At 37.9% G+C, this 22,459-nt stretch overlaps 2 protein-coding genes across 2 annotated transcripts in view; one reads left to right on the top strand and one right to left on the bottom strand.

Moving 5' to 3' along the window:
• Positions 1-15,032, bottom strand: part of LOC129727070 (acyl-CoA:lysophosphatidylglycerol acyltransferase 1-like) — a 49,852-nt gene extending 34,820 nt beyond the window's left edge. The window contains exon 1 of the mRNA XM_055684481.1: positions 14,748-15,032. The gene's annotated coding sequence lies outside the window, so the exon portion shown is untranslated. The remainder of the gene's footprint in view (positions 1-14,747) is intronic.
• On the top strand, positions 1,977-15,902 carry LOC129729316 (E3 SUMO-protein ligase ZBED1-like). The gene is made up of 4 exons (XM_055687826.1): positions 1,977-2,309; positions 2,367-2,684; positions 2,744-2,923; positions 15,645-15,902. The coding sequence occupies exons 1-4, from the start codon at positions 2,169-2,171 to the stop codon at positions 15,900-15,902; spliced, it is 897 nt and encodes a 298-aa protein (XP_055543801.1). The 5' UTR covers positions 1,977-2,168.
• The last annotated feature ends 6,557 nt before the right edge of the window (positions 15,903-22,459 follow it).

The following is a 22,459-nucleotide window of genomic DNA, read 5'->3' on the forward strand; positions in this document are numbered from 1 at the left end:
GGTGATGATTAAGTAAATAAAATGATTTTTTTACCGCGACAGAATTTGATTGCTAGAATCCAGCACAGCATGATTGTGTTATTGCCAAAAATTATTAAACTTCAATTACTTGATTATTCGCCTTGAGGAAGGCATTTCGCTGTTCAAACTCTGTTAATGCTGTTTCCGCATTCAGTGAATAAGACGGCCGCGACAGATTGTGTTTTCTTGGATTCAGCACAGAATGTGCTGTTGCCAAGATAAGGCAAAACTTTATTGCAGACAGAAGGCTTAAGCCCTTAACTGGCAAATCGAGACGTTTGGTGCTACCTCGTTGCTGCTTAGCAATGGGCGATATTGTATCGGTATCGGAAATATCGATACTTTTAGGACGATACCTCGATATTTTGGATCGATACTCAAGAGTGCGATACCTGACAATATCGATACTGAAACCCGCGATATTTGTATCGATATTCTTTAATTTTTACAAATTTACGAACTGGATACCAGATGTGCAGATTCGTCTGCTAAACGCAGATTTTCAGAGCTTTGATTGCAGATTTTTATTGATTTGCAGATTTTTCATTGTTTCTACAGATTTTTGTTAGAGTCTCCTTGTAATTGAGCCGATTTTTTCAAAATGTGTGCAGGCTTTGGCCTGCGCGAGCGAATTTTTTTCCAATTACGGATAGATTTTTTTCAGATTTCATGCACATTTTTCCGGTTTTTCGAGCAGTTGCAAAAGTTTTCCAGAAACATCTGGCATCTCTGAAGCTGCCACAGCCAGCATAAATGTACAAATTTGGTGTCGTATGTTTATATAATTTTTCGCAAACATCTTGAAAATGGCTCCAAGAAGTGATATCTGGCGTTATTTCATCAAAATTCCGCTTTCCGGTTCAGCAGAGTGTAAAGAGTGTAGTGCAAAAATAAAAACCAGTGGCAATACAGCGAATCTTTGGAGACATTTGGAGCGGCACCATCGAAAGCAAGCCAATATTCTGAAAAAAAACAACCAGGTTTAGAAGTCATCACTGTTTCTGATAGCTCTGAGAAGGATACACAAGGATCAAACGCTGATGAGGTGAGCAAGATAAGGGATAAAAAATGAAATAAATATTAACCTAAATATCTATTTAGACAACGGATGCATCACCTGCAACGGATGAAGCTTCATGTAGCAAGGGACAACCATCAACGTCGAAACAGAGTTCTTCGGCGATTTCGATTCGCGACTCATTCGCGAATGTTTCAGCTTATGGAGGTAAGCTCAAATTAAATTTTTAGAAATATCAATTATATCGTTTTACTTTTGTTTCTAGCTAAAGGATTCAAGACTATTCAGTTGGATGAAGCGTTGATCTACATGATAGCATCAGATAATCTCCCCCTTCGAACAGTTGAGAAAAAAGGATTCTTGCGTTTTACGAAAACAGCAGCACCGTTATACAAAGTACCCAGTCGTAAAACAGTCACCAAAATGCTCGATGATAAGTACGATTCTTTGAGCCAAATGGTCAAGCTGGTTATAGGAAATTGTGACAAATACAGCATGACAACGGATGTGTGGACGGACACTGCTAACAACAAAAGCTTTATGGGAATGACTATACATTACTTGGACAATGATCAGAAGACTATGAAATCGTTCGCCCTAGTGGCACGACCTTTAGAAGGATCTCATACGAAAAACCATCTAGTAGAAGAGCTAAACCGTACGTGCTCTGAATGGAATATCGTTATAAACAAGGTATTTATGATTTCAATGTTTGCCGGTTCAATATAACTTCACGGTTTGATTCATTTTAGATAAGCGTTCTTGTAACCGACGGTGGGGCAAACGTAGTCGCCCTAGTAGGAAAGTCCCGTCATATGGTTTGTATTGATCATTCTCTCTCTAGAATGGTGACAGTAGCCACTGAAAGATCCAAACGGTTCGAAGAGTTGCTGACAAAAGTTCGTGCAATTGTGACAATTTCAAGCGTTCGTGCAATTTCAAGCGTTCAACAAAAGCAGCAGATGACTTACGAGCTTTACAGACTAAGACGGGAAAAACGGTGGGAGAACTTAAGAAACTGAAGAAGGATGAACCTACCAGATGGACCAGTAGTTTTCAAACGCTGGACAGTTTTATTACGTTGGCTGAGGAGGTTGGCGTTGTTCTTCTGAGGTACGATAATGTCCCCATGCTATCAGGATCAGATCTGTCTGCTGCTATAGAAGGTCGCAATATTTTTCAACCTATCATGCACGTGATTACTGAACTGGAATCTGAAAAAAAGTCATTGGCGGGAAAAGTTATCCCTTTATTGAGCATGATGAAAACGGTGAATATACTTAGCAACATTCGTTTTGTTTTTTGTTTTAAAATGCAATAATTCCAGGTACTGGAGTCATTCAATTCAAAAACTGAGTGTGTCAAACAGTTGAAATCTGCGCTGTTAGACCAGTTCAACAGCCGATTCCAGCATATTGAACTCGTCGACGGACTTGCAATCGCGACGCTTTTAGATCCTCGCTTCAAAGCGCTTCACTTGCAACCAATATCGCATGCGAATGCTGTAACGATGGTCTCGGAAAAACTAAAATATTTTGAAAGGGAAGAACGAGGACGACGATGTGCAAGCACAAAAATCGTCGATAATGTATCAAGTCAGCTCAATAACGATGACGAAAATTTGTGGAAGATACATGATCGCCTGGTAAAAAATCAAATCATTGGACGAATTTAAGCATTTTGTCATATGTTTCTTTAAATTAGGTAGTAGAACGCACAGCTTCAATGGAGCACGATAAACCGGGTAACATATCTAGTGAACTCAGAAACTTTCTGCACCAACAGGTTATCCCAAGAAATTCCGACCCGCTAGAAGCATGGGACACTATAAAAACAGAATATCCAAATTTATATTTTATCGCTTCGGACTATCTGTCGAGGATGGTCACTTCAGTTCCTTCTGAAAGGTTATTTTTACGCACCGGAAGAACATGTCAAAACCGCTTCAGGCTAAATGCGGAAAGGATGGCTAGGTTGACTTTCCTTGGCACGCTAGAAGAAATACATTGGTTTTCGAAGTAAACGTTTTATTTTAAATACTGAGTAAAAATCAACAGCCCTGGACTTGGAGGTTGAGCTTCAATCTTGGGTACTTATAGCATTACACAACCCTTAAGAATGGAGCCGCAATGTTGTATCAGCTTTGACAGCCGAAGGGCGGGGTCTTCCGGGTGGTGAATGGGAGCCAAGGGAGACTCTAAGAATCAGATACCTATGGTTTTGAAGTAGAATACTTCTCTCAGGAAGTTCGGCTACACAGGGATGTGAAATGAAAATCTAAAACCGAAAAAAGTTAAAAATATGTCCAATTTCAAATGCTAACAAATCGGTTAGTATTCGATGGATTTCCTTCGTTCTGGCAGAAATAGATTGGAAAATCTTCTAAGATTCTTCCTAAAAGAAGATAATTGTAATTTTATTATTCACACTATTGTACTATTGAAAATAGTCAAGCCTTGTCAAAACGAAAAATTCGACCTCTGATTGGTCGTTATATGATTGCTTCCCAAGCACGGTCGACAGAATCATATACCTTGCAATTTATAACATGCTATTTGGCCTATATAAGAGTCTGTTTCAGCCGAAGCCACTCATAATAGTTCTAGACAGCGACAACAGCAGTCGTCCTCCCATAGCAGCAGCACTAGCAGTGCAGTGGATACCAGCGATGGCGGAAGGCGGCCACAGCTGTGACGTAGCAATGGATAGCGCTCTAGTTGCAGCGGATTCCAGCAACGATAGCAGCTGGGCCAGCTGATGCAGGGACAGTGGATACCAATGGCAGCGTATAGCGGCCACAACTGTGGCATGGCTATGGATAGCGAACTAGTTGCAGCGGATCTCAGCATCGATAGCGGCTGATGCAGTGAGGCACTTTAGTGAAATGCAGTCTCTGTGCGATAAAGGGCACTAGTAAATGCATTCAATGAAAAGTTGACTCATTTTGACAACACGTGAGCCGTCTAGTTTTGAGTGTTATATCAGCATTTCATTGTTTATTTTATCACAAGGAATACTTTATTCGCACTGTCAGTGATAACGCAAAGATGTGATCGGCATCTTATCCGATACTAAAATGAACAAAAAATTGTCCTTTTCAGGATGAAATAAAAACTTGATTGAAGAGTTAATATTTTCTAATGAGTTAATCCACATTTTTAAATTTGGAAAAGTTATTAATTTTACTTTATCTCCGTGTCTCAGAACGACAGCCGAAACTTTCATTATCTGCATAAAAATCAGTTTTCGCATAATCAAAATTTAAAAACAAGCTCCAATCGTGTCAAGCAACTTACTGTATTATTGAAAATGGTCAATCATTGTTGAAGCGCAAAAGTCGATTGATCTGATTGATCGTTAACATGATTGCTTCCCAAGCACAGTCGACAGAAACATAGACCCGGCTGATGCAGTGAGGCATTTCAGTGAAATGCGTTCTCTGTGCGATAGTGGGCACTAGTAAATGCATTTAATGAAAAGTTGACTCATTTTGACACCACGTGAGCCGTCTAGTTTTGAGTGTTATATCAGCATTTCTCTGTTTACTTTATCACAACGAATACTTTGTTCGCAATGGCAGTGATAACGCAAAGATATAATCGGCATCTTATCCGATACTAAATTAAACAACAAATTGTCCTCCAATTTCAGGATGAAATAAAAACCTGATGATTAAAGCGTTAATATTTTCTCTTGAGTTAATTTACATTTTTGAATTTGTAAAAGTTATAAATTTTACTTAATTTGCGTGTCTCAGCACGTACTGAATTATCTTTTCCTTCAGTCATGAGCACGACATCCGAAAAAATTTCATCTCAAAATTTAAAAATTGTCAAGCCCCAACCATGACAAGCAGCTTACATCAATCCTTGTTGAAGCGTAAAATTCGATTGGTTTGGTAAGTCAACGTTTATTTACTAGAAAAAATGACTGACACGCAAGAAGCCGGGTTATCTTTCTTGTAAAAGTATTCTACTTCAACCTTGCGGTCGTGGCTTTGCACACAACCCTCATGTTATTTGATCTCATTCATTACGCACCACGTTTTGATCTCCAATTTATTTAGGGTGTCAGTTCTATTAACGTCAGACCAACCTGACGTGTTATCATCGAGGGGTGGATGATGTCCTGGAGCTTCAATAACTTGCATGATGATTTGTCATATTATAGGGCATCTTCCTGCGGGACGTTGGTTCTCTGTGCTTTCATTGAACCCCCTTAAGCGGACCTGGCGATGGTGGAACTGAAACGTGGGTGTATGTATGTGCGTGTATGTAAGTGTGTATTCAAGTGAGGCGTCGTTATATGAAAAAAAAATGAAACTCGATCGCACAAACCCAGAACCAAGTTGTTTTTTTGTTCTGTTAAGGGCCCCGGGCTGTGATGGATTTATCGAAGGTAGATTGGTTTCAAGTTTTAAAAACTGCTTTTCTGCATTTTACATTCTGGAGACCTCAGAATAGATTAGGAATACGTTTTATAACTTTAAATGGTTGGAATTCTGACGCCTGACTGCTTTGCTGAGGAGGCTAGAGGCCTAGGATGTCGCATATCGGTATGTATGTATGTATGTATGTATGTATGTATGTATGTATGTATGTATGTATGTATGTATGTATGTATGTATGTATGTATGTATGTATGTATGTATGTATGTATGTATGTATGTATGTATGTATGTATGTATGTATGTATGTATGTATGTATGTATGTATGTATGTATGTATGTATGTATGTATGTATGTATGTATGTATGTATGTATGTATGTATGTATGTATGTATGTATGTATGTATGTATGTATGTATGTATGTATGTATGTATGTATGTATGTATGTATGTATGTATGTATGTATGTATGTATGTATGTATGTATGTATGTATGTATGTATGTATGTATGTATGTATGTATGTATGTATGTATGTATGTATGTATGTATGTATGTATGTATGTATGTATGTATGTATGTATGTATGTATGTATGTATGTATGTATGTATGTATGTATGTATGTATGTATGTATGTATGTATGTATGTATGTATGTATGTATGTATGTATGTATGTATGTATGTATGTATGTATGTATGTATGTATGTATGTATGTATGTATGTATGTATGTATGTATGTATGTATGTATGTATGTATGTATGTATGTATGTATGTATGTATGTATGTATGTATGTATGTATGTATGTATGTATGTATGTATGTATGTATGTATGTATGTATGTATGTATGTATGTATGTATGTATGTATGTATGTATGTATGTATGTATGTATGTATGTATGTATGTATGTATGTATGTATGTATGTATGTATGTATGTATGTATGTATGTATGTATGTATGTATGTATGTATGTATGTATGTATGTATGTATGTATGTATGTATGTATGTATGTATGTATGTATGTATGTATGTATGTATGTATGTATGTATGTATGTATGTATGTATGTATGTATGTATGTATGTATGTATGTATGTATGTATGTATGTATGTATGTATGTATGTATGTATGTATGTATGTATGTATGTATGTATGTATGTATGTATGTATGTATGTATGTATGTATGTATGTATGTATGTATGTATGTATGTATGTATGTATGTATGTATGTATGTATGTATGTATGTATGTATGTATGTATGTATGTATGTATGTATGTATGTATGTATGTATGTATGTATGTATGTATGTATGTATGTATGTATGTATGTATGTATGTATGTATGTATGTATGTATGTATGTATGTATGTATGTATGTATGTATGTATGTATGTATGTATGTATGTATGTATGTATGTATGTATGTATGTATGTATGTATGTATGTATGTATGTATGTATGTATGTATGTATGTATGTATGTATGTATGTATGTATGTATGTATGTATGTATGTATGTATGTATGTATGTATGTATGTATGTATGTATGTATGTATGTATGTATGTATGTATGTATGTATGTATGTATGTATGTATGTATGTATGTATGTATGTATGTATGTATGTATGTATGTATGTATGTATGTATGTATGTATGTATGTATGTATGTATGTATGTATGTATGTATGTATGTATGTATGTATGTATGTATGTATGTATGTATGTATGTATGTATGTATGTATGTATGTATGTATGTATGTATGTATGTATGTATGTATGTATGTATGTATGTATGTATGTATGTATGTATGTATGTATGTATGTATGTATGTATGTATGTATGTATGTATGTATGTATGTATGTATGTATGTATGTATGTATGTATGTATGTATGTATGTATGTATGTATGTATGTATGTATGTATGTATGTATGTATGTATGTATGTATGTATGTATGTATGTATGTATGTATGTATGTATGTATGTATGTATGTATGTATGTATGTATGTATGTATGTATGTATGTATGTATGTATGTATGTATGTATGTATGTATGTATGTATGTATGTATGTATGTATGTATGTATGTATGTATGTATGTATGTATGTATGTATGTATGTATGTATGTATGTATGTATGTATGTATGTATGTATGTATGTATGTATGTATGTATGTATGTATGTATGTATGTATGTATGTATGTATGTATGTATGTATGTATGTATGTATGTATGTATGTATGTATGTATGTATGTATGTATGTATGTATGTATGTATGTATGTATGTATGTATGTATGTATGTATGTATGTATGTATGTATGTATGTATGTATGTATGTATGTATGTATGTATGTATGTATGTATGTATGTATGTATGTATGTATGTATGTATGTATGTATGTATGTATGTATGTATGTATGTATGTATGTATGTATGTATGTATGTATGTATGTATGTATGTATGTATGTATGTATGTATGTATGTATGTATGTATGTATGTATGTATGTATGTATGTATGTATGTATGTATGTATGTATGTATGTATGTATGTATGTATGTATGTATGTATGTATGTATGTATGTATGTATGTATGTATGTATGTATGTATGTATGTATGTATGTATGTATGTATGTATGTATGTATGTATGTATGTATGTATGTATGTATGTATGTATGTATGTATGTATGTATGTATGTATGTATGTATGTATGTATGTATGTATGTATGTATGTATGTATGTATGTATGTATGTATGTATGTATGTATGTATGTATGTATGTATGTATGTATGTATGTATGTATGTATGTATGTATGTATGTATGTATGTATGTATGTATGTATGTATGTATGTATGTATGTATGTATGTATGTATGTATGTATGTATGTATGTATGTATGTATGTATGTATGTATGTATGTATGTATGTATGTATGTATGTATGTATGTATGTATGTATGTATGTATGTATGTATGTATGTATGTATGTATGTATGTATGTATGTATGTATGTATGTATGTATGTATGTATGTATGTATGTATGTATGTATGTATGTATGTATGTATGTATGTATGTATGTATGTATGTATGTATGTATGTATGTATGTATGTATGTATGTATGTATGTATGTATGTATGTATGTATGTATGTATGTATGTATGTATAATTTTATCTGACTTCCAACACGATAAAATGAGTATCATAGCGGTGAGAGGTAACAATGTTATCATTCACAGATATGCAACGCGGCTAGAATAATGGATATCTTCCTCTGAAAATCATCAACATCAGAACAGAGGGAAAGCTATAAGTATCATCACATCCAAATATGTAGAACTTTTTCTTATTCTCATTTTTGAACCAAACTCTCGATTACCTTCCCACACTGTCCCCAATCCCATGGTATTCATATAGTCCGCGCGCAACAAATCAGCCATTATTCCTCCCTAAATATCTGGGCTGAACAGACTAGGTTTCAACTGGCTCACTATCTACCTCAAGATGAAAATAAAAACTGAGTTAAAATCTACATTGCAATAAAATTAACTGCTTTATTTTCGCTGACATATCGTCAGTTGAATTCAATACCCAAAACTCATAATTTAGGGAAAAACAAATTTTAGGACTTTTTTTAACCTAATTGGGTCTATTATGTGCATGTAATGAGTTTTTTTTTTTTTTTTATTCTCGCTTATTTTCCGTCGGTCTTTTTCCGCCACTGTTGTGGCCAATTACCGACGCCCAGGGAGGCGGACTCCACACCCAGGTCCCTAACTCACGACCCGTTTATTAACGGACCGGCGCTAACGGCTTCACTTCCTCATGCGATGGAAGGCGTGATCCCAGAGATTTTTCGCCTCAGAAAATCTCCCGGTGTCGGCTAGGATTGAATCTAGACCAGTTGGGTTGGTTGTGAGTGGATCACGCCACCTCACAACCATCGACACCTATGTCGGCGGTGGGATTCGAACCCAGGCGTCAAGCGTGGTTGGCGGAGACGTTACCAACCACACTAGGCCCCCGCTCCATGTAATGAGTTGTAACCTTAGTTTTTCGTCGTTAATTAGATTTGAGCTATAAAGACACATCTACTTATAACTTAAACATTTTGTGAATTTTGAAACGGCTCTTTGTGAGATGAAACTTAATAGTATTTGACATCAGTTGCCATCAAGAACTCAAAACTGCAAAATGAATTGTGCCAGTGTTGAATTCAAATGACGATATAAGGCAATCCACGGATGACGTTTCTTTGCTTGTACGTTTGTTATTGTTGCTGTTTTTCAAGCTGAAAAACCAAAACATGACCAAAACAGAAATCTTTTAATGTCGGCAATAATATCAAAAGTGATTTTTTATTGTTGTATTTAGGATTGGCACTCGCGATACTAGCTACCGATCGGATAACATTTGTTTTTCACGCTTCTGGATCCGGATTGCATCCAAGTTGAGACCGATCGAACATGCATAAAGCTGTCATAAGTTGAAAACAGACTGAAATCAGCTGATCGCAACTGTCTCATGGATTGCCTTATAGTCAATAATTATCGGTACGCTCGTATCGATACTTCTCGGCCGATGTTTTGAGTATATCGATACATACGAGTCGCTCAGTATCGATACTCAAGTATCGATACTTTTCACCGTATCGCCCAATGCTACTGCTGCTGTGTACTGTGATTTGTGTACTGGCGACACCCGCTACTGCAGCTAACTAGTTATACTATTCTGTCGACCTGTTTAGGGAAAGGCAGCGAGTGACCAATCAGAGGACGTAATTTTTGTTTAAACAAGGCTCGACAATTATCAATAGTTCAATAGTTTGCATAATCAATCAACAATTTTCTACATTTGGGTGGATGCGTGTATGATTTTCCAATCAATTGCTGCAAGAATCAAGGAAATCGGTTGAAAACAAACCGATTTATAAGCATTTAAAAAGGGACATTTTTTTTTCTCTGTATGCCTGAAGGGCACTGGGTACTGAAATGCCACTGCGACATTCTTGCTGATTGTCTTTTGTGGCGGGCCCCGATTGCTGTGCACAGGTTACGGATTGTTCGTACTCATTGATGGAGTAGAACTGTTTTGTTGTAAACCTGTACCCCAATTAGGTACAACATAGTTGATGAAACTAATGACCTGCTTGGGATTGGAGCTCCATGCTTGGTATGGAGTTAAAAGGTAACTTCCTAAGAAGTTGTACCTAGAGGAAGCAAGAGCTTCGCAAGAGCAAAGCAAATGCTCTGAACTCTCTGGTTCAGATTTGCAGAATCGGCAGGTGTCGTTCAACACTACGCCGATTTTCTTTAAATGATGAAAAGCGGGACAGTGTCCGGTGAGGAGTCCCGTGATTATCCGTAGGTCACTACGATTTAGACTAAGTAGCTTTCTGGCGGTTCCAGGGTTCGGATAGATAAACTGTTTGCCTTGTCTACAACCCTGTGCCTGTTGCCATTGGGATACTATTTCTAGCCTTTCCCAAGTTAATAGTTCGCTTTTGATAGCGGAAATGGACGTACCCAGAAACGGCTCGGGACCAATAAACCGCTGAGCTGATCCCTGTCTTGCTAGGTAGTCAGCGTGTTCATTACCCTCGACTCCGCAGTGTCCGGGCACCCAAAACATAAAAACTGAGTTCTGTCGGGAAAGTTCCCGTAGAGTTTCAATGCATTCCCAAACAAGTTTGGAAGCGCATTTGACGGACTAAAGTGCTAGTAGTGCTGCTTGACTGTCCGAGAATATACCGATTTTCGCATGTCTGTAGTTGCGTTGCAGACATATTTTTGCGCAGATATATATGGCATATACCTCTGCTTGAAAAACGGTGGACCATTTTCCCAGGGAAAACGTTTCCCTGATACCGGGTCCGTATATACCAGATCCCGTTAGGGATCCCATTTTCGAGCCGTCCGTATAAAAATTGACGATGCCAGGTGGAAGATTAGGCCCTCCATTGTTCCAAATAGAGCGGTTTGTTTCAATCACTCTATATGGAATATCCATGTTGGACCTAACGTCCATCCAGTCGGAGACTGTGGTTAATAGCGGAGTTAGTTTGAACTCCCTAAGTATGCGAAGGTGGCCGATTTGGTCCCCTTCAAGTATGGTTTTCCTCCTTTGCAACCTTAGAGCGCCAAGCTCTGCTTCCTTTTTCACATGAAGATGTAGAGGTAGTAGGCAAAGCATAGCTTCCATGGCTGCAGTTGGAGTTGTTCGCATAGCGCTGGTAACCGAAAGACATGCAAGTCTTTGAACTTTTTTGAGTTTGGCTTGCACAGTCACTTCGTTCACCTTAGGCCACCACACTAGGGCAGCATAGGTGATTCTTGGTCGGGCAATGGTCTTGTAAGACCAGAGTGCCAAGTCTGGTTTCAGTCCCCAGGTCTTACCGAAGAGAGTTCTGCAGGCCCAGATCGCTGAGATCGCTTTCTTAGCGGCATGATCCAGTTGTGCAGACCAGTTCAGTTTCTTGTCCAGAATAATTCCGAGATATTTGACTTCATTGCTGAAGCCCAGTCTAACTCCACTCAGTATTGGAGGAGTGATGGAGATCGTCCTTCGTCTGCCGAATGGAATTAGGACTGTTTTTAAGGGGTTTATGTTTAGACCCTCCTGTAAACACCATGACATGGTGGTATTCAGAGCCGTTTGCATTCGGCTCGACAGAGTTGCGTCATCTTTACCTCTGACGATGAGGACGATGTCATCGGCGTATCCAATGACCTCGTAACCAAGCTGTGAAAGCTTGTTGAGAAGTGCGTCGACAACTAGTGACCATAACAAGGGCGAGAGAACTCCTCCTTTCGGACACCCCTTGATCACTGACATTGTTACAGACGAATCTCCCAAGGTTGCTGTGATCACTCTGCTAGAGAGCATTGCGTGTATCCAGTTCCTTGAAGTTTGGTCGATTCCCTTATGAGAAAGAGCCGTATCGATTGATGCAAAGGACGTGTTATCGAAGGCCCCTTCAATATCAAAAAAGGCACATAGCGCCGTCTCCTGATAACTTAGGGACTTTTCAATCAACGTCACTAAGCTGTGAAGAGCAGTTTCTGTTGACTTGCCGCTTTGATAGGCATGTTGGTTCCTGTTCAGCGGGGAGTCTTTAAGAAACTCATCACGGATATATTTATCCATTATTTTCTCCATCAACTTGAGAAGCGATGAAGTCAGACTTATGGGTCTGAAAGTTTTAGGTAGGGTTTTGTCCTTTCTTCCAACTTTGGGGATAAACACTACCTTCACCTTCAGCCAGTTATCCGGAATATGGCCCAGGATAAAGCTGGCTCTGAAGAGGTTGATGAGTTCGGACATGATAACTGCAGCCGATTTTTGTAGAAAGATGGGTAGTATGCCGTCTGGACCAGGAGACTTCATAGGGTCGAATGAGCTCAGAGCCCAACCTATTGAAGCTTCCGTGAACAGTCGACGGGCCAGCAGGATGGACTCCCGAGACGCCATATGTCTCGAATTGTCCTGCCGCGACCCATCACTATTCAGTTCTTCGGTCTCTGTCGATCCAGGAAAGTGGGTGTTTATAAGAACCTCCAGCGTTTCCTTGGTAGTGACAGTGAGGCATCCATCCTCTTTCCTCACCTGTCCTAAACCGTTAGTATGGTCTTTGGACATCGCCTTTTGGAGCCGCGTAGCTTCCGGCAGAGTTTGGATTCTTTCACAGAAACTAACTCTGGATTTCCGTTTAGCCTTGCGTAGCTCGGCGTTGTATTTAGTGAGGGACACCCTGTAGTCGTCCCAGTTAGACGTGACTTTTGCCCTGTTGAACAACCGCCTAGTTTCCCGACGAAGGTCACTAAGTTGATCATTCCACCAGGGTACGTCACGGCATACTGACCGCTGTGTTAGTAGGGACATATTTCGTTCCCTTTTCGTTAATAGTGTTCCTATTTACATCCCTATGTGGTAGGCTAAAGAAAAACGTAGTTCTCCGTCAAAAAAGAACTAGTCCACACCTAGCCAACTGTCTAATGATAACACAGCACTGTGCAAATGTATCATGTTAGCGCGACTTTCAGTTTAGCTGATTATTCACTATCGGTGCCAAAAGCAATCCATTCACGTTCCGTCCGCTGCTCGTCCATTATTTGCCCCCTTCGCACGCGCTCTTAAAGTACCATCAGCTGAGCAAGTAACATACGATAAATCCACTACTACTACTGCTCTTATTATTACTAGTACATGTACTAACAGGTTCAGCTAGTCGAACTATGAAAACGACGAATACAATAATGACAACATCATAGCTTAGTCGCGACAAAGTAATTGCTCATGGCCAGCTGGGATGTGCACTCGAAGTAAACCCAAACCCTGTCCCACTCACCATGTTAATTTTATTTTGGGCGCTTGGGACACTTTAGCAAAGCATGCTTGCCCACTTGGAAACTAAATTCGTGAATAATTCAAAACGGAATCTCCCCTCCGTCTGTTATCAGTGATGATTAAGTAAACTTCGGGCGGATTTGGGCTATTAATCAAACGGATGCGTGGGAGACAAACGATGTCGCGTCAGTAAATTTAACTAGCTTTTATAATCTTTTATGTAACTTTTTTTCAACTGATTAGGTTGAAACATTCAAGGTTCAAATCAAAACCTAACATATACCTACTGCGATGAGCATTACTTCAACTGGAACCACCCACACGACACCCAGTCTACATCATCACCATGGCAGCGTTTCGAGATAAACAAATTAACACCCAATATGCTGCTTCGCTTCCTTACCACTTGAAATCAAGGAAAGCCGCACCGGAATTGCCTCTGCGATGCAATGAATCAAAATCTTTTACCCCCCTAGCAAAGGGATGACAGTGGGGCAGCATAAAATGCAAAGTAAAGAAGAAAAATACCGCTTTATCACGAGAACAAACCGGACAAGGATGAAACATCAATTTATCGATTTTTCGTCCCTCCCAGACCCAGCAGCCTGTACAAACTCAGCGGAACCCGCTTGCAGACTTTTTCGTCTGGGATGATGGAGGGCTTAGAGCCTGCTTCTCCAGTTGTGAGATCATCCACACGAGATTGGACAGCGTCCAATTGGATAGACCTACATGATGTTCGCAAAATCGAATCAGAGTAGCCCAATTTTACGCCAAACGACAATCGAACGAAAAACGCTGCTGTAAAGCACAACATAGCACGTTGATTGAGTGGGGGATTTTCTTTGCGACCTTGATTTAGAAGAAACGAAAGTCCTTCCGGTCGAGGGTCGCACTATTTCTTTTCCTTTCCTGGTAATGTTACACGATCGAAAGCTAACATAAATTACTCACATTTTTTTCTCTAGACCAAGAAACGCAGTACTGAATCGCCGAAAATGTTGTTGGCAACGGTAAAAGCCGTTCTAACGGTAAATGGTGAAATCGGAAGTTTTCATCCTACAGTGAACACACTCACTACACTTTGGGACAAACTAGTAAGAAAAAACTGCTGATTTGTTATATTTTTTACGATTCACAACGCACCCGTGCGACAGAACAGCGGAAAGAACGCACACACGCCGTAAAAAACGATCTGAGGAAAGAAACCGAACCGAAGCAACTGAAGAGCACAGCACCACAGCTTGCTTGTGCGCCGCAGTGTGGAAAGCGAAACTGTCAAATGTACGCACCACTACCAATAAAATGTGTAACCCAATAATGCACGCTTCTGTACAGTTCAAGCGAAAAACAGATGAAAACAACTCTCGTGTTATGTTTGATTCGCCTCTAATGTTATATTGAAATATATGTTTTATATTAAGGAAAGCAACCTAGTGGTGATGAAAATGTATAGCAACATCCTGTTGAACCATATTATTGCAGGGTTAGTTCAGACGTCTATCTTTGGTAGTGGTTAGAATATGAATAATTGTATTTCTTATATGTAATAATAATTCCTAAAACTCAAGGCTTGCTTCAGCTTCAACACTTCTCCTCAAGCCGCAGAGAGTCCCATCATCATCACTGCGTTCCAACGTTAGACCCCGGGATTGTTGTTGAACCGGCTAAGAGTGTTCACCGCAAAAAGAATATATACATGAGACACCCGACTGCTTCCTGGTACGGAACGTCGTCCTTCATAGCAGTGAATTCATTGTCATCTTTCGGGCTCGCATCTTTTGTAAGCTTCTCACTGCTGTTCATCGGCACCTTTACTGGTTTGCATCATTCCATGTTGAACCGCTTCAGAATCGACTCTGTGTTGGCTTCCTGGTCCAAGCTGCTGAATTCATTGGCTCTTTTGATTTGGATTCCAAGTCAGTGTTGCGTTACGATGAGACGTACGCTCCCGTCGTTCGGTATACTTCGCTGCGGTACCTTTTCGCCCTGGCAATCAGACACGACCTTGTGATTGACCAGATGGATGCATTGACGGTCTTTCTACAAGGCGATCTCGATGAAGAGATTTACATGGAGCAGCCTCCATGTTTCACGGACGATAATTAAAAAACGATGGTATGCAAGCTGAACAAGGCATTGTACGGCTTGAAGCAGTCAAGCCAAGTTTGGAACCAAAAACTCGATGCGGCTCTTCGACGTTTTGGCCTCAAATCAACACAGTACGATCCATGTGTATATATTGGTAACAAAGGAGGCAAAATGATAATTGTTGCAATATACGTCGACGATCTGATGATCTGCAACGATCCAGCATGGAAGTACAAACTAAAGCAACATCTCTCCAGCTGCTTCCGGATAATGGATCGAGGACAAGCGCAACACTGCAAAGTTGTCGCGGCTAATGGTGGCTCATCTACCGCTTCAACGGTTCCGTTTTCTTTTATCTTCGGCTTGTTGGCATCCCAGAGGCCTTCCAGCTGAAGAAAAATTTTCGCGGCAAACTTCCATGACGACCAGTTTTCACGTTCTCAAACGGGTATGTTGGATGATCCGGAAACTCCGTTGGAACTTGAAGTGCTGTTTGAACTCGTAGTCATTTTCTAGCATTGACTGGGCCCATAACCTTTTGCAGGGTTAGTTAAGACGTTTGTCTTTGGTAGTGGTTAGAATATGAATAATTGTATTTCTGACATGTAATAATAATTGCATAAACTCAAGGCTTGCTCCAGCTTCAACACATATATTTGCTAAAATTACCACACATTAAAAAGCCATCTTTAATACAAAAGAATGATAAATAATTATTGTTGGAAATATGGTTTTGTTGGTTCATTCTTCGCATGATTAACACTGCATATCCATTGAGCTACTTAATATTGTCAATATTTACACACGATTTTCATTTTTTTTTTATATGAATATGAATATCTGTTCTCTGTGGTATTAGGACCAAGACGTGAAACAAATTAGACTTGAAGAACGATTTGAGACTGAAAAACGCTGCCTCGTATTGCTGAAGCTGTGTCTGGAACTCCTTTGAGGGGTTGCGAAGCTCTCTGGGTTACGCAAAGGGGGCCGCGGAGCCAAAAAGGTGCATTCTTCAAAAAAACAATATCACCCTAAAAATACCTAAAAATTGCTGTTATTGGACACAGTTATACCACAGACGAACAGACCCCTGAAAAATCTTCGTCCTTGTTCGAAACGTTACACTCATGCGCCACCATGTGAGATTATTGCCTTCTAACTTATTTTCGTAAAACAGTTTTTGCCTTTGATTATGGGTGTGCCCGCTTGCTTAAATCAACACCAGCAGCATCACTGACGGTTTTTGTCTTTGCTAATGAATGTGTACGCTTGCTTATAACGACACTAGCGGCATTACTGCCCACTAAGCAAAATTTCAAATTAATCGTTATTTTTCTGGTCAATGCAATCGTCATCGAGTGTCATGTCTGTTTGTCTGTGGTTATACCATAATTTTACTATTTTTGTATTGTTAATACCTCAATTTGCCATTTTCACAATGTGAAGGAGAATTGTTATGTATCTTAACAGCAATTTTTCAGGATTTTTTTCCCATACGTTTAGAAGTCACTGACAATGCTTTTCATAGTGAAATTATGCTTTTCATAGTGAAATTATTGACTTTAATAAAACATGGTAATAAGTGGAAGCTCACAGTAAAAATACCACGATTTTTATGATAAGCATAGTTTACAGTCCCAAGCGAAGTGAAAAATTTGACAAGTGGAAAAGCGTAAATTTTCGCTGAAAATTAGCCAGAACAGACAGAATATAAACGCGCTGCTGCTTATTTTTTCACTAGTATGTGTGAAAAAAGTAAGCCCAAGTGAAAAGACAGCGGTCTACAACCTTTGATATCGCTGGATCGAATTTGTTTACAGTTCCAAGTGAAGTGAAAATTTGCAGGTTGCATTTTCCACGCGCGTGAAAAACTGAACATTTCGTATAAGATTTTCATTCCGCTTGGAGCTTTAAACAAGGCTTTAAGCCCTATTTAGAGTTCCAAGCGAAGTGAAAATCTCATACAAAATGATCATTTTTTCACGCTCGTGAAAAATGCAACCTGCAAAAATTTCACTTTGCTTGGAACTTTAAACAAAATCGATTCAGCGAAATTGAAGGTTGTGGATCTCATCTTTTTCACAGGGGTTTACTTTATTCACGCATGCAAACGGTAGTGAAAAAACCAGCAGCAAGCGAAAACTTGCGTGCGTTTATATTCTGTCAGTTGCAGACTGATGAAATACCTGCGTATTCCACAAACGGGTTTTCACGACAGATTTCGCAAGCGAAAATTTACGCTTTTTCACTTGTCAAATTTTTCACATCGCTTAGAACTGTAAACTATGCTTTACAATTAAAAACATTGTCTGTTCTCTGCTCTCACTGCAAAATAGTACCGCGTATCTCAAGTTACGCCATAACAACCTTAATTCAAAATATACTCATCTTGATAGTTTAATTCAATAATATTCTAGAATATCCAAAATCATAACAGAAGTTCGCTTTCTTCTAATAAACTATTCTATTTTTACTTTGATAGTGCCGAACTCGTACTTTTTCTATGAGTATTGAATTTAAACTAATGTTCTGGCTGGAACATTCTGCTCACCACATGTTTTATTTACAAGCCTCAAAGAATGAAAATGAAGGGAAGATTAGTTTTTTAAATTAAATATTTTCCGTTGCGTTGTTATGAACAAAGTTATATTGTGCAACGACAAATTTGTTTGTCTTTACCTTTTGGTAAGACGAGCTTCGTTTCTTGCAAAGTGTTTCATTTATTTTTGCGCATTTGGCATGAACAGTTATTTTCCGATCCGTGTTTACTCTATCAAGCCCTATTTAGAGTTCCAAGCGAAGTGAAAATCTCATACAAAATGATCATTTTTTCACGCTCGTGAAAAATGCAACCTGCAAAAATTTCACTTTGCTTGGAACTTTAAACAAAATCGATTCAGCGAAATTGAAGGTTGTGGATCTCAGCTTTTTCACAGGGGTTTACTTCTTTCACGCATGCAAACGGTAGTGAAAAAACAAGCAGCAAGCGAAAACTTGCGTGCGTTTATATTCTGTCAGTTGCAGACTGATGAAATACCTGCGTATTCCACAAACGGGTTTTCACGACAGATTTCGCAAGCGAAAATTTACGCTTTTTCACTTGTCAAATTTTTCACTTCGCTTAGAACTGTAAACTATGCTTTACAATTAAAAACATTGTCTGTTCTCTGCTCTCACTGCAAAATAGTACCGCGTATCTCAAGTTACGCCATAACAACCTTAATTCAAAATATACTCATCTTGATAGATTAATTTAATAATATTCTAGAATATCCAAAATCATAACAGAAGTTCGCTTTCTTCTAATAAACTATTCTATTTTTACTTTGTTAGTGCCGAACTCGTACTTTTTCTATGAGTATTGAATTTAAACTAATGTTCTGGCTGGAACATTCTGCTCACCACATGTTTTATTTACAAGCCTCAAAGAATGAAAATAAAAGGAAGATTAGTTTTTTAAATTAAATATTTTCCGTTGCATTGTTATGAACAAAGTTATATTGTGCAACGACAAATTTGTTTGTCTTTACCTTTTGGTAAGACGAGCTTCGTTTCTTGCAAAGTGTTTCATTTATTTTTGCGCATTTGGCATGAACAATTATTTTCCGATCCGTGTTTACTCTATCAAGCCCTATTTAGAGTTTCAAGCGAAGTGAACATCTCATACAAAATGTTCATTTGTTCACGCTCGTGAAAAATGCAACCTGCAAAAATTTCACTTCGCTTGGAACTGTAAACAAATTTGATCCAGCGAAATCGAAGGTTATGGATCTCTCTTTTTCACTTGGGTTTACTTTTTTCACGCATGCAAACGCTAGTGAAAAAAGCAGCATCAAGCGAAAACTTGCGTGCGTTTATATTCTGTCAGTTGCAGCCAACTTTTACTTCGCTCGGAGTATAAACTTGTGAATTTCGCTTTACTTAAACTGTAAACTGCAGGCTGGTGAAATACCTGCATGTTCCACAAACGGGTTTTAACGACAGATTTCGCAAGCGAAAATTTACGCTTTTTCACTTGTCAAATTTTTCATTTTTGGAAACTACCCAGCAAACAATTTTGTTGTTTTACAGCTTAATAAGCTATTATGCACACTTAGATTTTATTGCCGAGAACTCAACAGCTGATAAACTCAGCGAAATGTTCTACAAGTTCTCGGCAGAATTTTTAAGAACTTCGGCAAACGAAACGTCAATACTTGCTGGTTTACGGTAAATCGATATATTTGCTGAATGTTCGTCGAAATATACTGCTAACATTCGTTAAAAACTTCGCCGAGCTCAATCAGCTGTTGGAAAGTTTGCCGAGATAAATTAAGTGTGTTCAATGGATTTCGGCTGAACTACAGCTTAACAAGCCGTCATCCAACAAAATTGTTTGTTGGGTATGCTTTATACAAATGTTTAATTGATTTAAAATTTATTTGAAAAATTAAAAAGCAAAAATAACATCGGGACTGTACGGTTTAGTACGTTTTATCGCATATACACTAGGGTCGTTTTTTACGTGGGTTGTTTTTATGCGTTTTTTAAACGGGATATTTTCACAATAACGCGGCTGATTTTTACTCCATTCGGAAGATTATTAATACGTGGTATCAAATAAGTTTAGTATAAGTATATCTAATCTAATCATTAAAATGCGGTACAACCAACCGCGTAAAAAGCGACCCCACACACTCAATCAGATAATAAATGTTCGGTAATTATTATTACAATTTCGATCGGTAAGTTTGAGAAAATACAGAGTAGTTTGTAAAATTGATATAACTTTACATATTTTCTGTTTTCAGCAAATGATTTCACTGAATACTGCTATATTTTCTACTGAACTGTACGGTAAATTAAACTTTTACCGAATATTGGTAAAAAACTACTGGACCAACTATAGAGCTGTCAATTTTTTTCTATTTGTTGTTCTCGTTCTGGTTGTCAAGTCACATTCTCGGTTCCGTTTGAACATTGAAGTCCCCACGAAAAAATGGAGGACTTTCTCCAACAACTTCAGCTAAAAGATGATCGCATAGTACAAGTTTTTCGTAAGTATATAATAACAAAATTTGTAAATATTTTAGGCATCAAACCATCACATAATTTGCCTCTACTTCCGCGCATCTGTTGCATGCTACGTAAATATTTTTCACCGCCTTGTTAATGGACACACCTGGAAGATCTTCGGCTTTGAAACTATGAGCACAACTGGTATGAAGGTTAATTGATTTTCACCCTGACAAATTCGGTGCGGCGAGCGTCGATTTTTGATTTTTAATAGGTAAAATTTTCAATAATATTTGAATAAAAATATTTTTTTATCAAAACAATGTTACATCATATTTCTGGTTTACTTAAGAGCCAGTTCGCGAGAGCCACAACTGCCTTTCTGAGGGACGTTGTTTTGATGTTCTCCGATTGGGCTGAAATTTTCAGCGTTTGTTTGTCTATTCAAGGTAGGAAGTTTTGCAAAGTTTCAATTTTTTCCATTGAGGTTAAGTGGGGTAAAACGGCCCTTAAAAACGATATGTCCAAAAACGTCCAAATACTAAAAAGTGCAATAACTCCATCTGCATCTGGATATTATGCCAAATAAAAGCTTTGTAGTTGTTTTATAAAATGCTAACTTCGGGTTCTGGCCCTTTTCTGTAGAAAAATCAGCACCCCGAAAATCGCCAAGTATTTTCCAAGAAATTTTTTTTCATCATGTAAATCTATTTGTCACTTTTATCATCTTACCCTTAAGTTCGTATTCAACTAGAGTGATAATATAAATTTTCAGTAAATCTATCAAGTCTAACCCATGTTTTTGCAGTTTTGGTGATTTTGACTGCCTTTTCGAAAAAAAAAATCTTCAAGGAACGTTTTACCCCAAATTGCGTATCTTCTGGTGAAGTAGGTTGCTCTGATAAGGTACAGTGATTATCCAAATTTTCAATAAAATCTAGCGAAACTATAATGATTTTAGTGATTTTGACGGTTTTTTGAGAAAAACCTTCTAGAGCCGTTTTACCCCATTTGGCTTATACATGATATTAATGCTCTTGAGTTGCTCTACAAAACGTCATATTCAGATATTTTTTCTAGCGATGTTGAAAAGAGGAGGATGACCCAGATGATTAATGCAGATTAATACCACAAATTTTTAGAAAAATCCATCAAGTCTAGCAGGAGTTATTGCATTTTTTAGTATTTGGACGTTTTTGGACATATCATTTTTAAGGGCCGTTTTACCCCACTTAACCTCAATGAAAAAATTGAAATTTTGCAAAACTTCCTACCTTGAATAGACAAACAAACGCTGAAAATTTCAGCCGAATCGGAGAACATCAAAACAACATGCGGTTGCGCCTCTCGCGAACTGGCTCTTAAATAATTAAAAGTGAACAAATAACAAATATCACAAATCTTTCGGTATTGCCTTACACAATTTACAGATTTGATCGGTTGTTTTGGCAACTAATTGCATTTGCCGTTTTCACAAATTAGGTCGGTAATAATGACAGATAGCAACAAAAATTTGATTACTGATCGATCGGTAGTGGTTTATATTACCGAACATTTTACCGAGTGCTCAGCTGTTGAAA

The sequence above is a fragment of the Wyeomyia smithii genome, chromosome 3 (assembly GCF_029784165.1).
Source record: "Wyeomyia smithii strain HCP4-BCI-WySm-NY-G18 chromosome 3, ASM2978416v1, whole genome shotgun sequence".
Lineage (NCBI taxonomy): Eukaryota > Metazoa > Arthropoda > Insecta > Diptera > Culicidae > Wyeomyia > Wyeomyia smithii.

Bases quoted from the DNA above. Each gene is read 5' to 3' on its own strand.
- LOC129729316 (XM_055687826.1), top strand. From the start codon at position 2,169: ATGCTATCAGGATCAGATCTGTCTGCTGCTATAGAAGGTCGCAATATT. The intron at 2,685-2,743 runs GTAAAAAATCAA...TCTTTAAATTAG, and splicing joins GGAAGATACATGATCGCCTG to GTAGTAGAACGCACAGCTTC. The intron at 2,924-15,644 runs GTCACTTCAGTT...GAACCGCTTCAG, and splicing joins CGGACTATCTGTCGAGGATG to AATCGACTCTGTGTTGGCTT.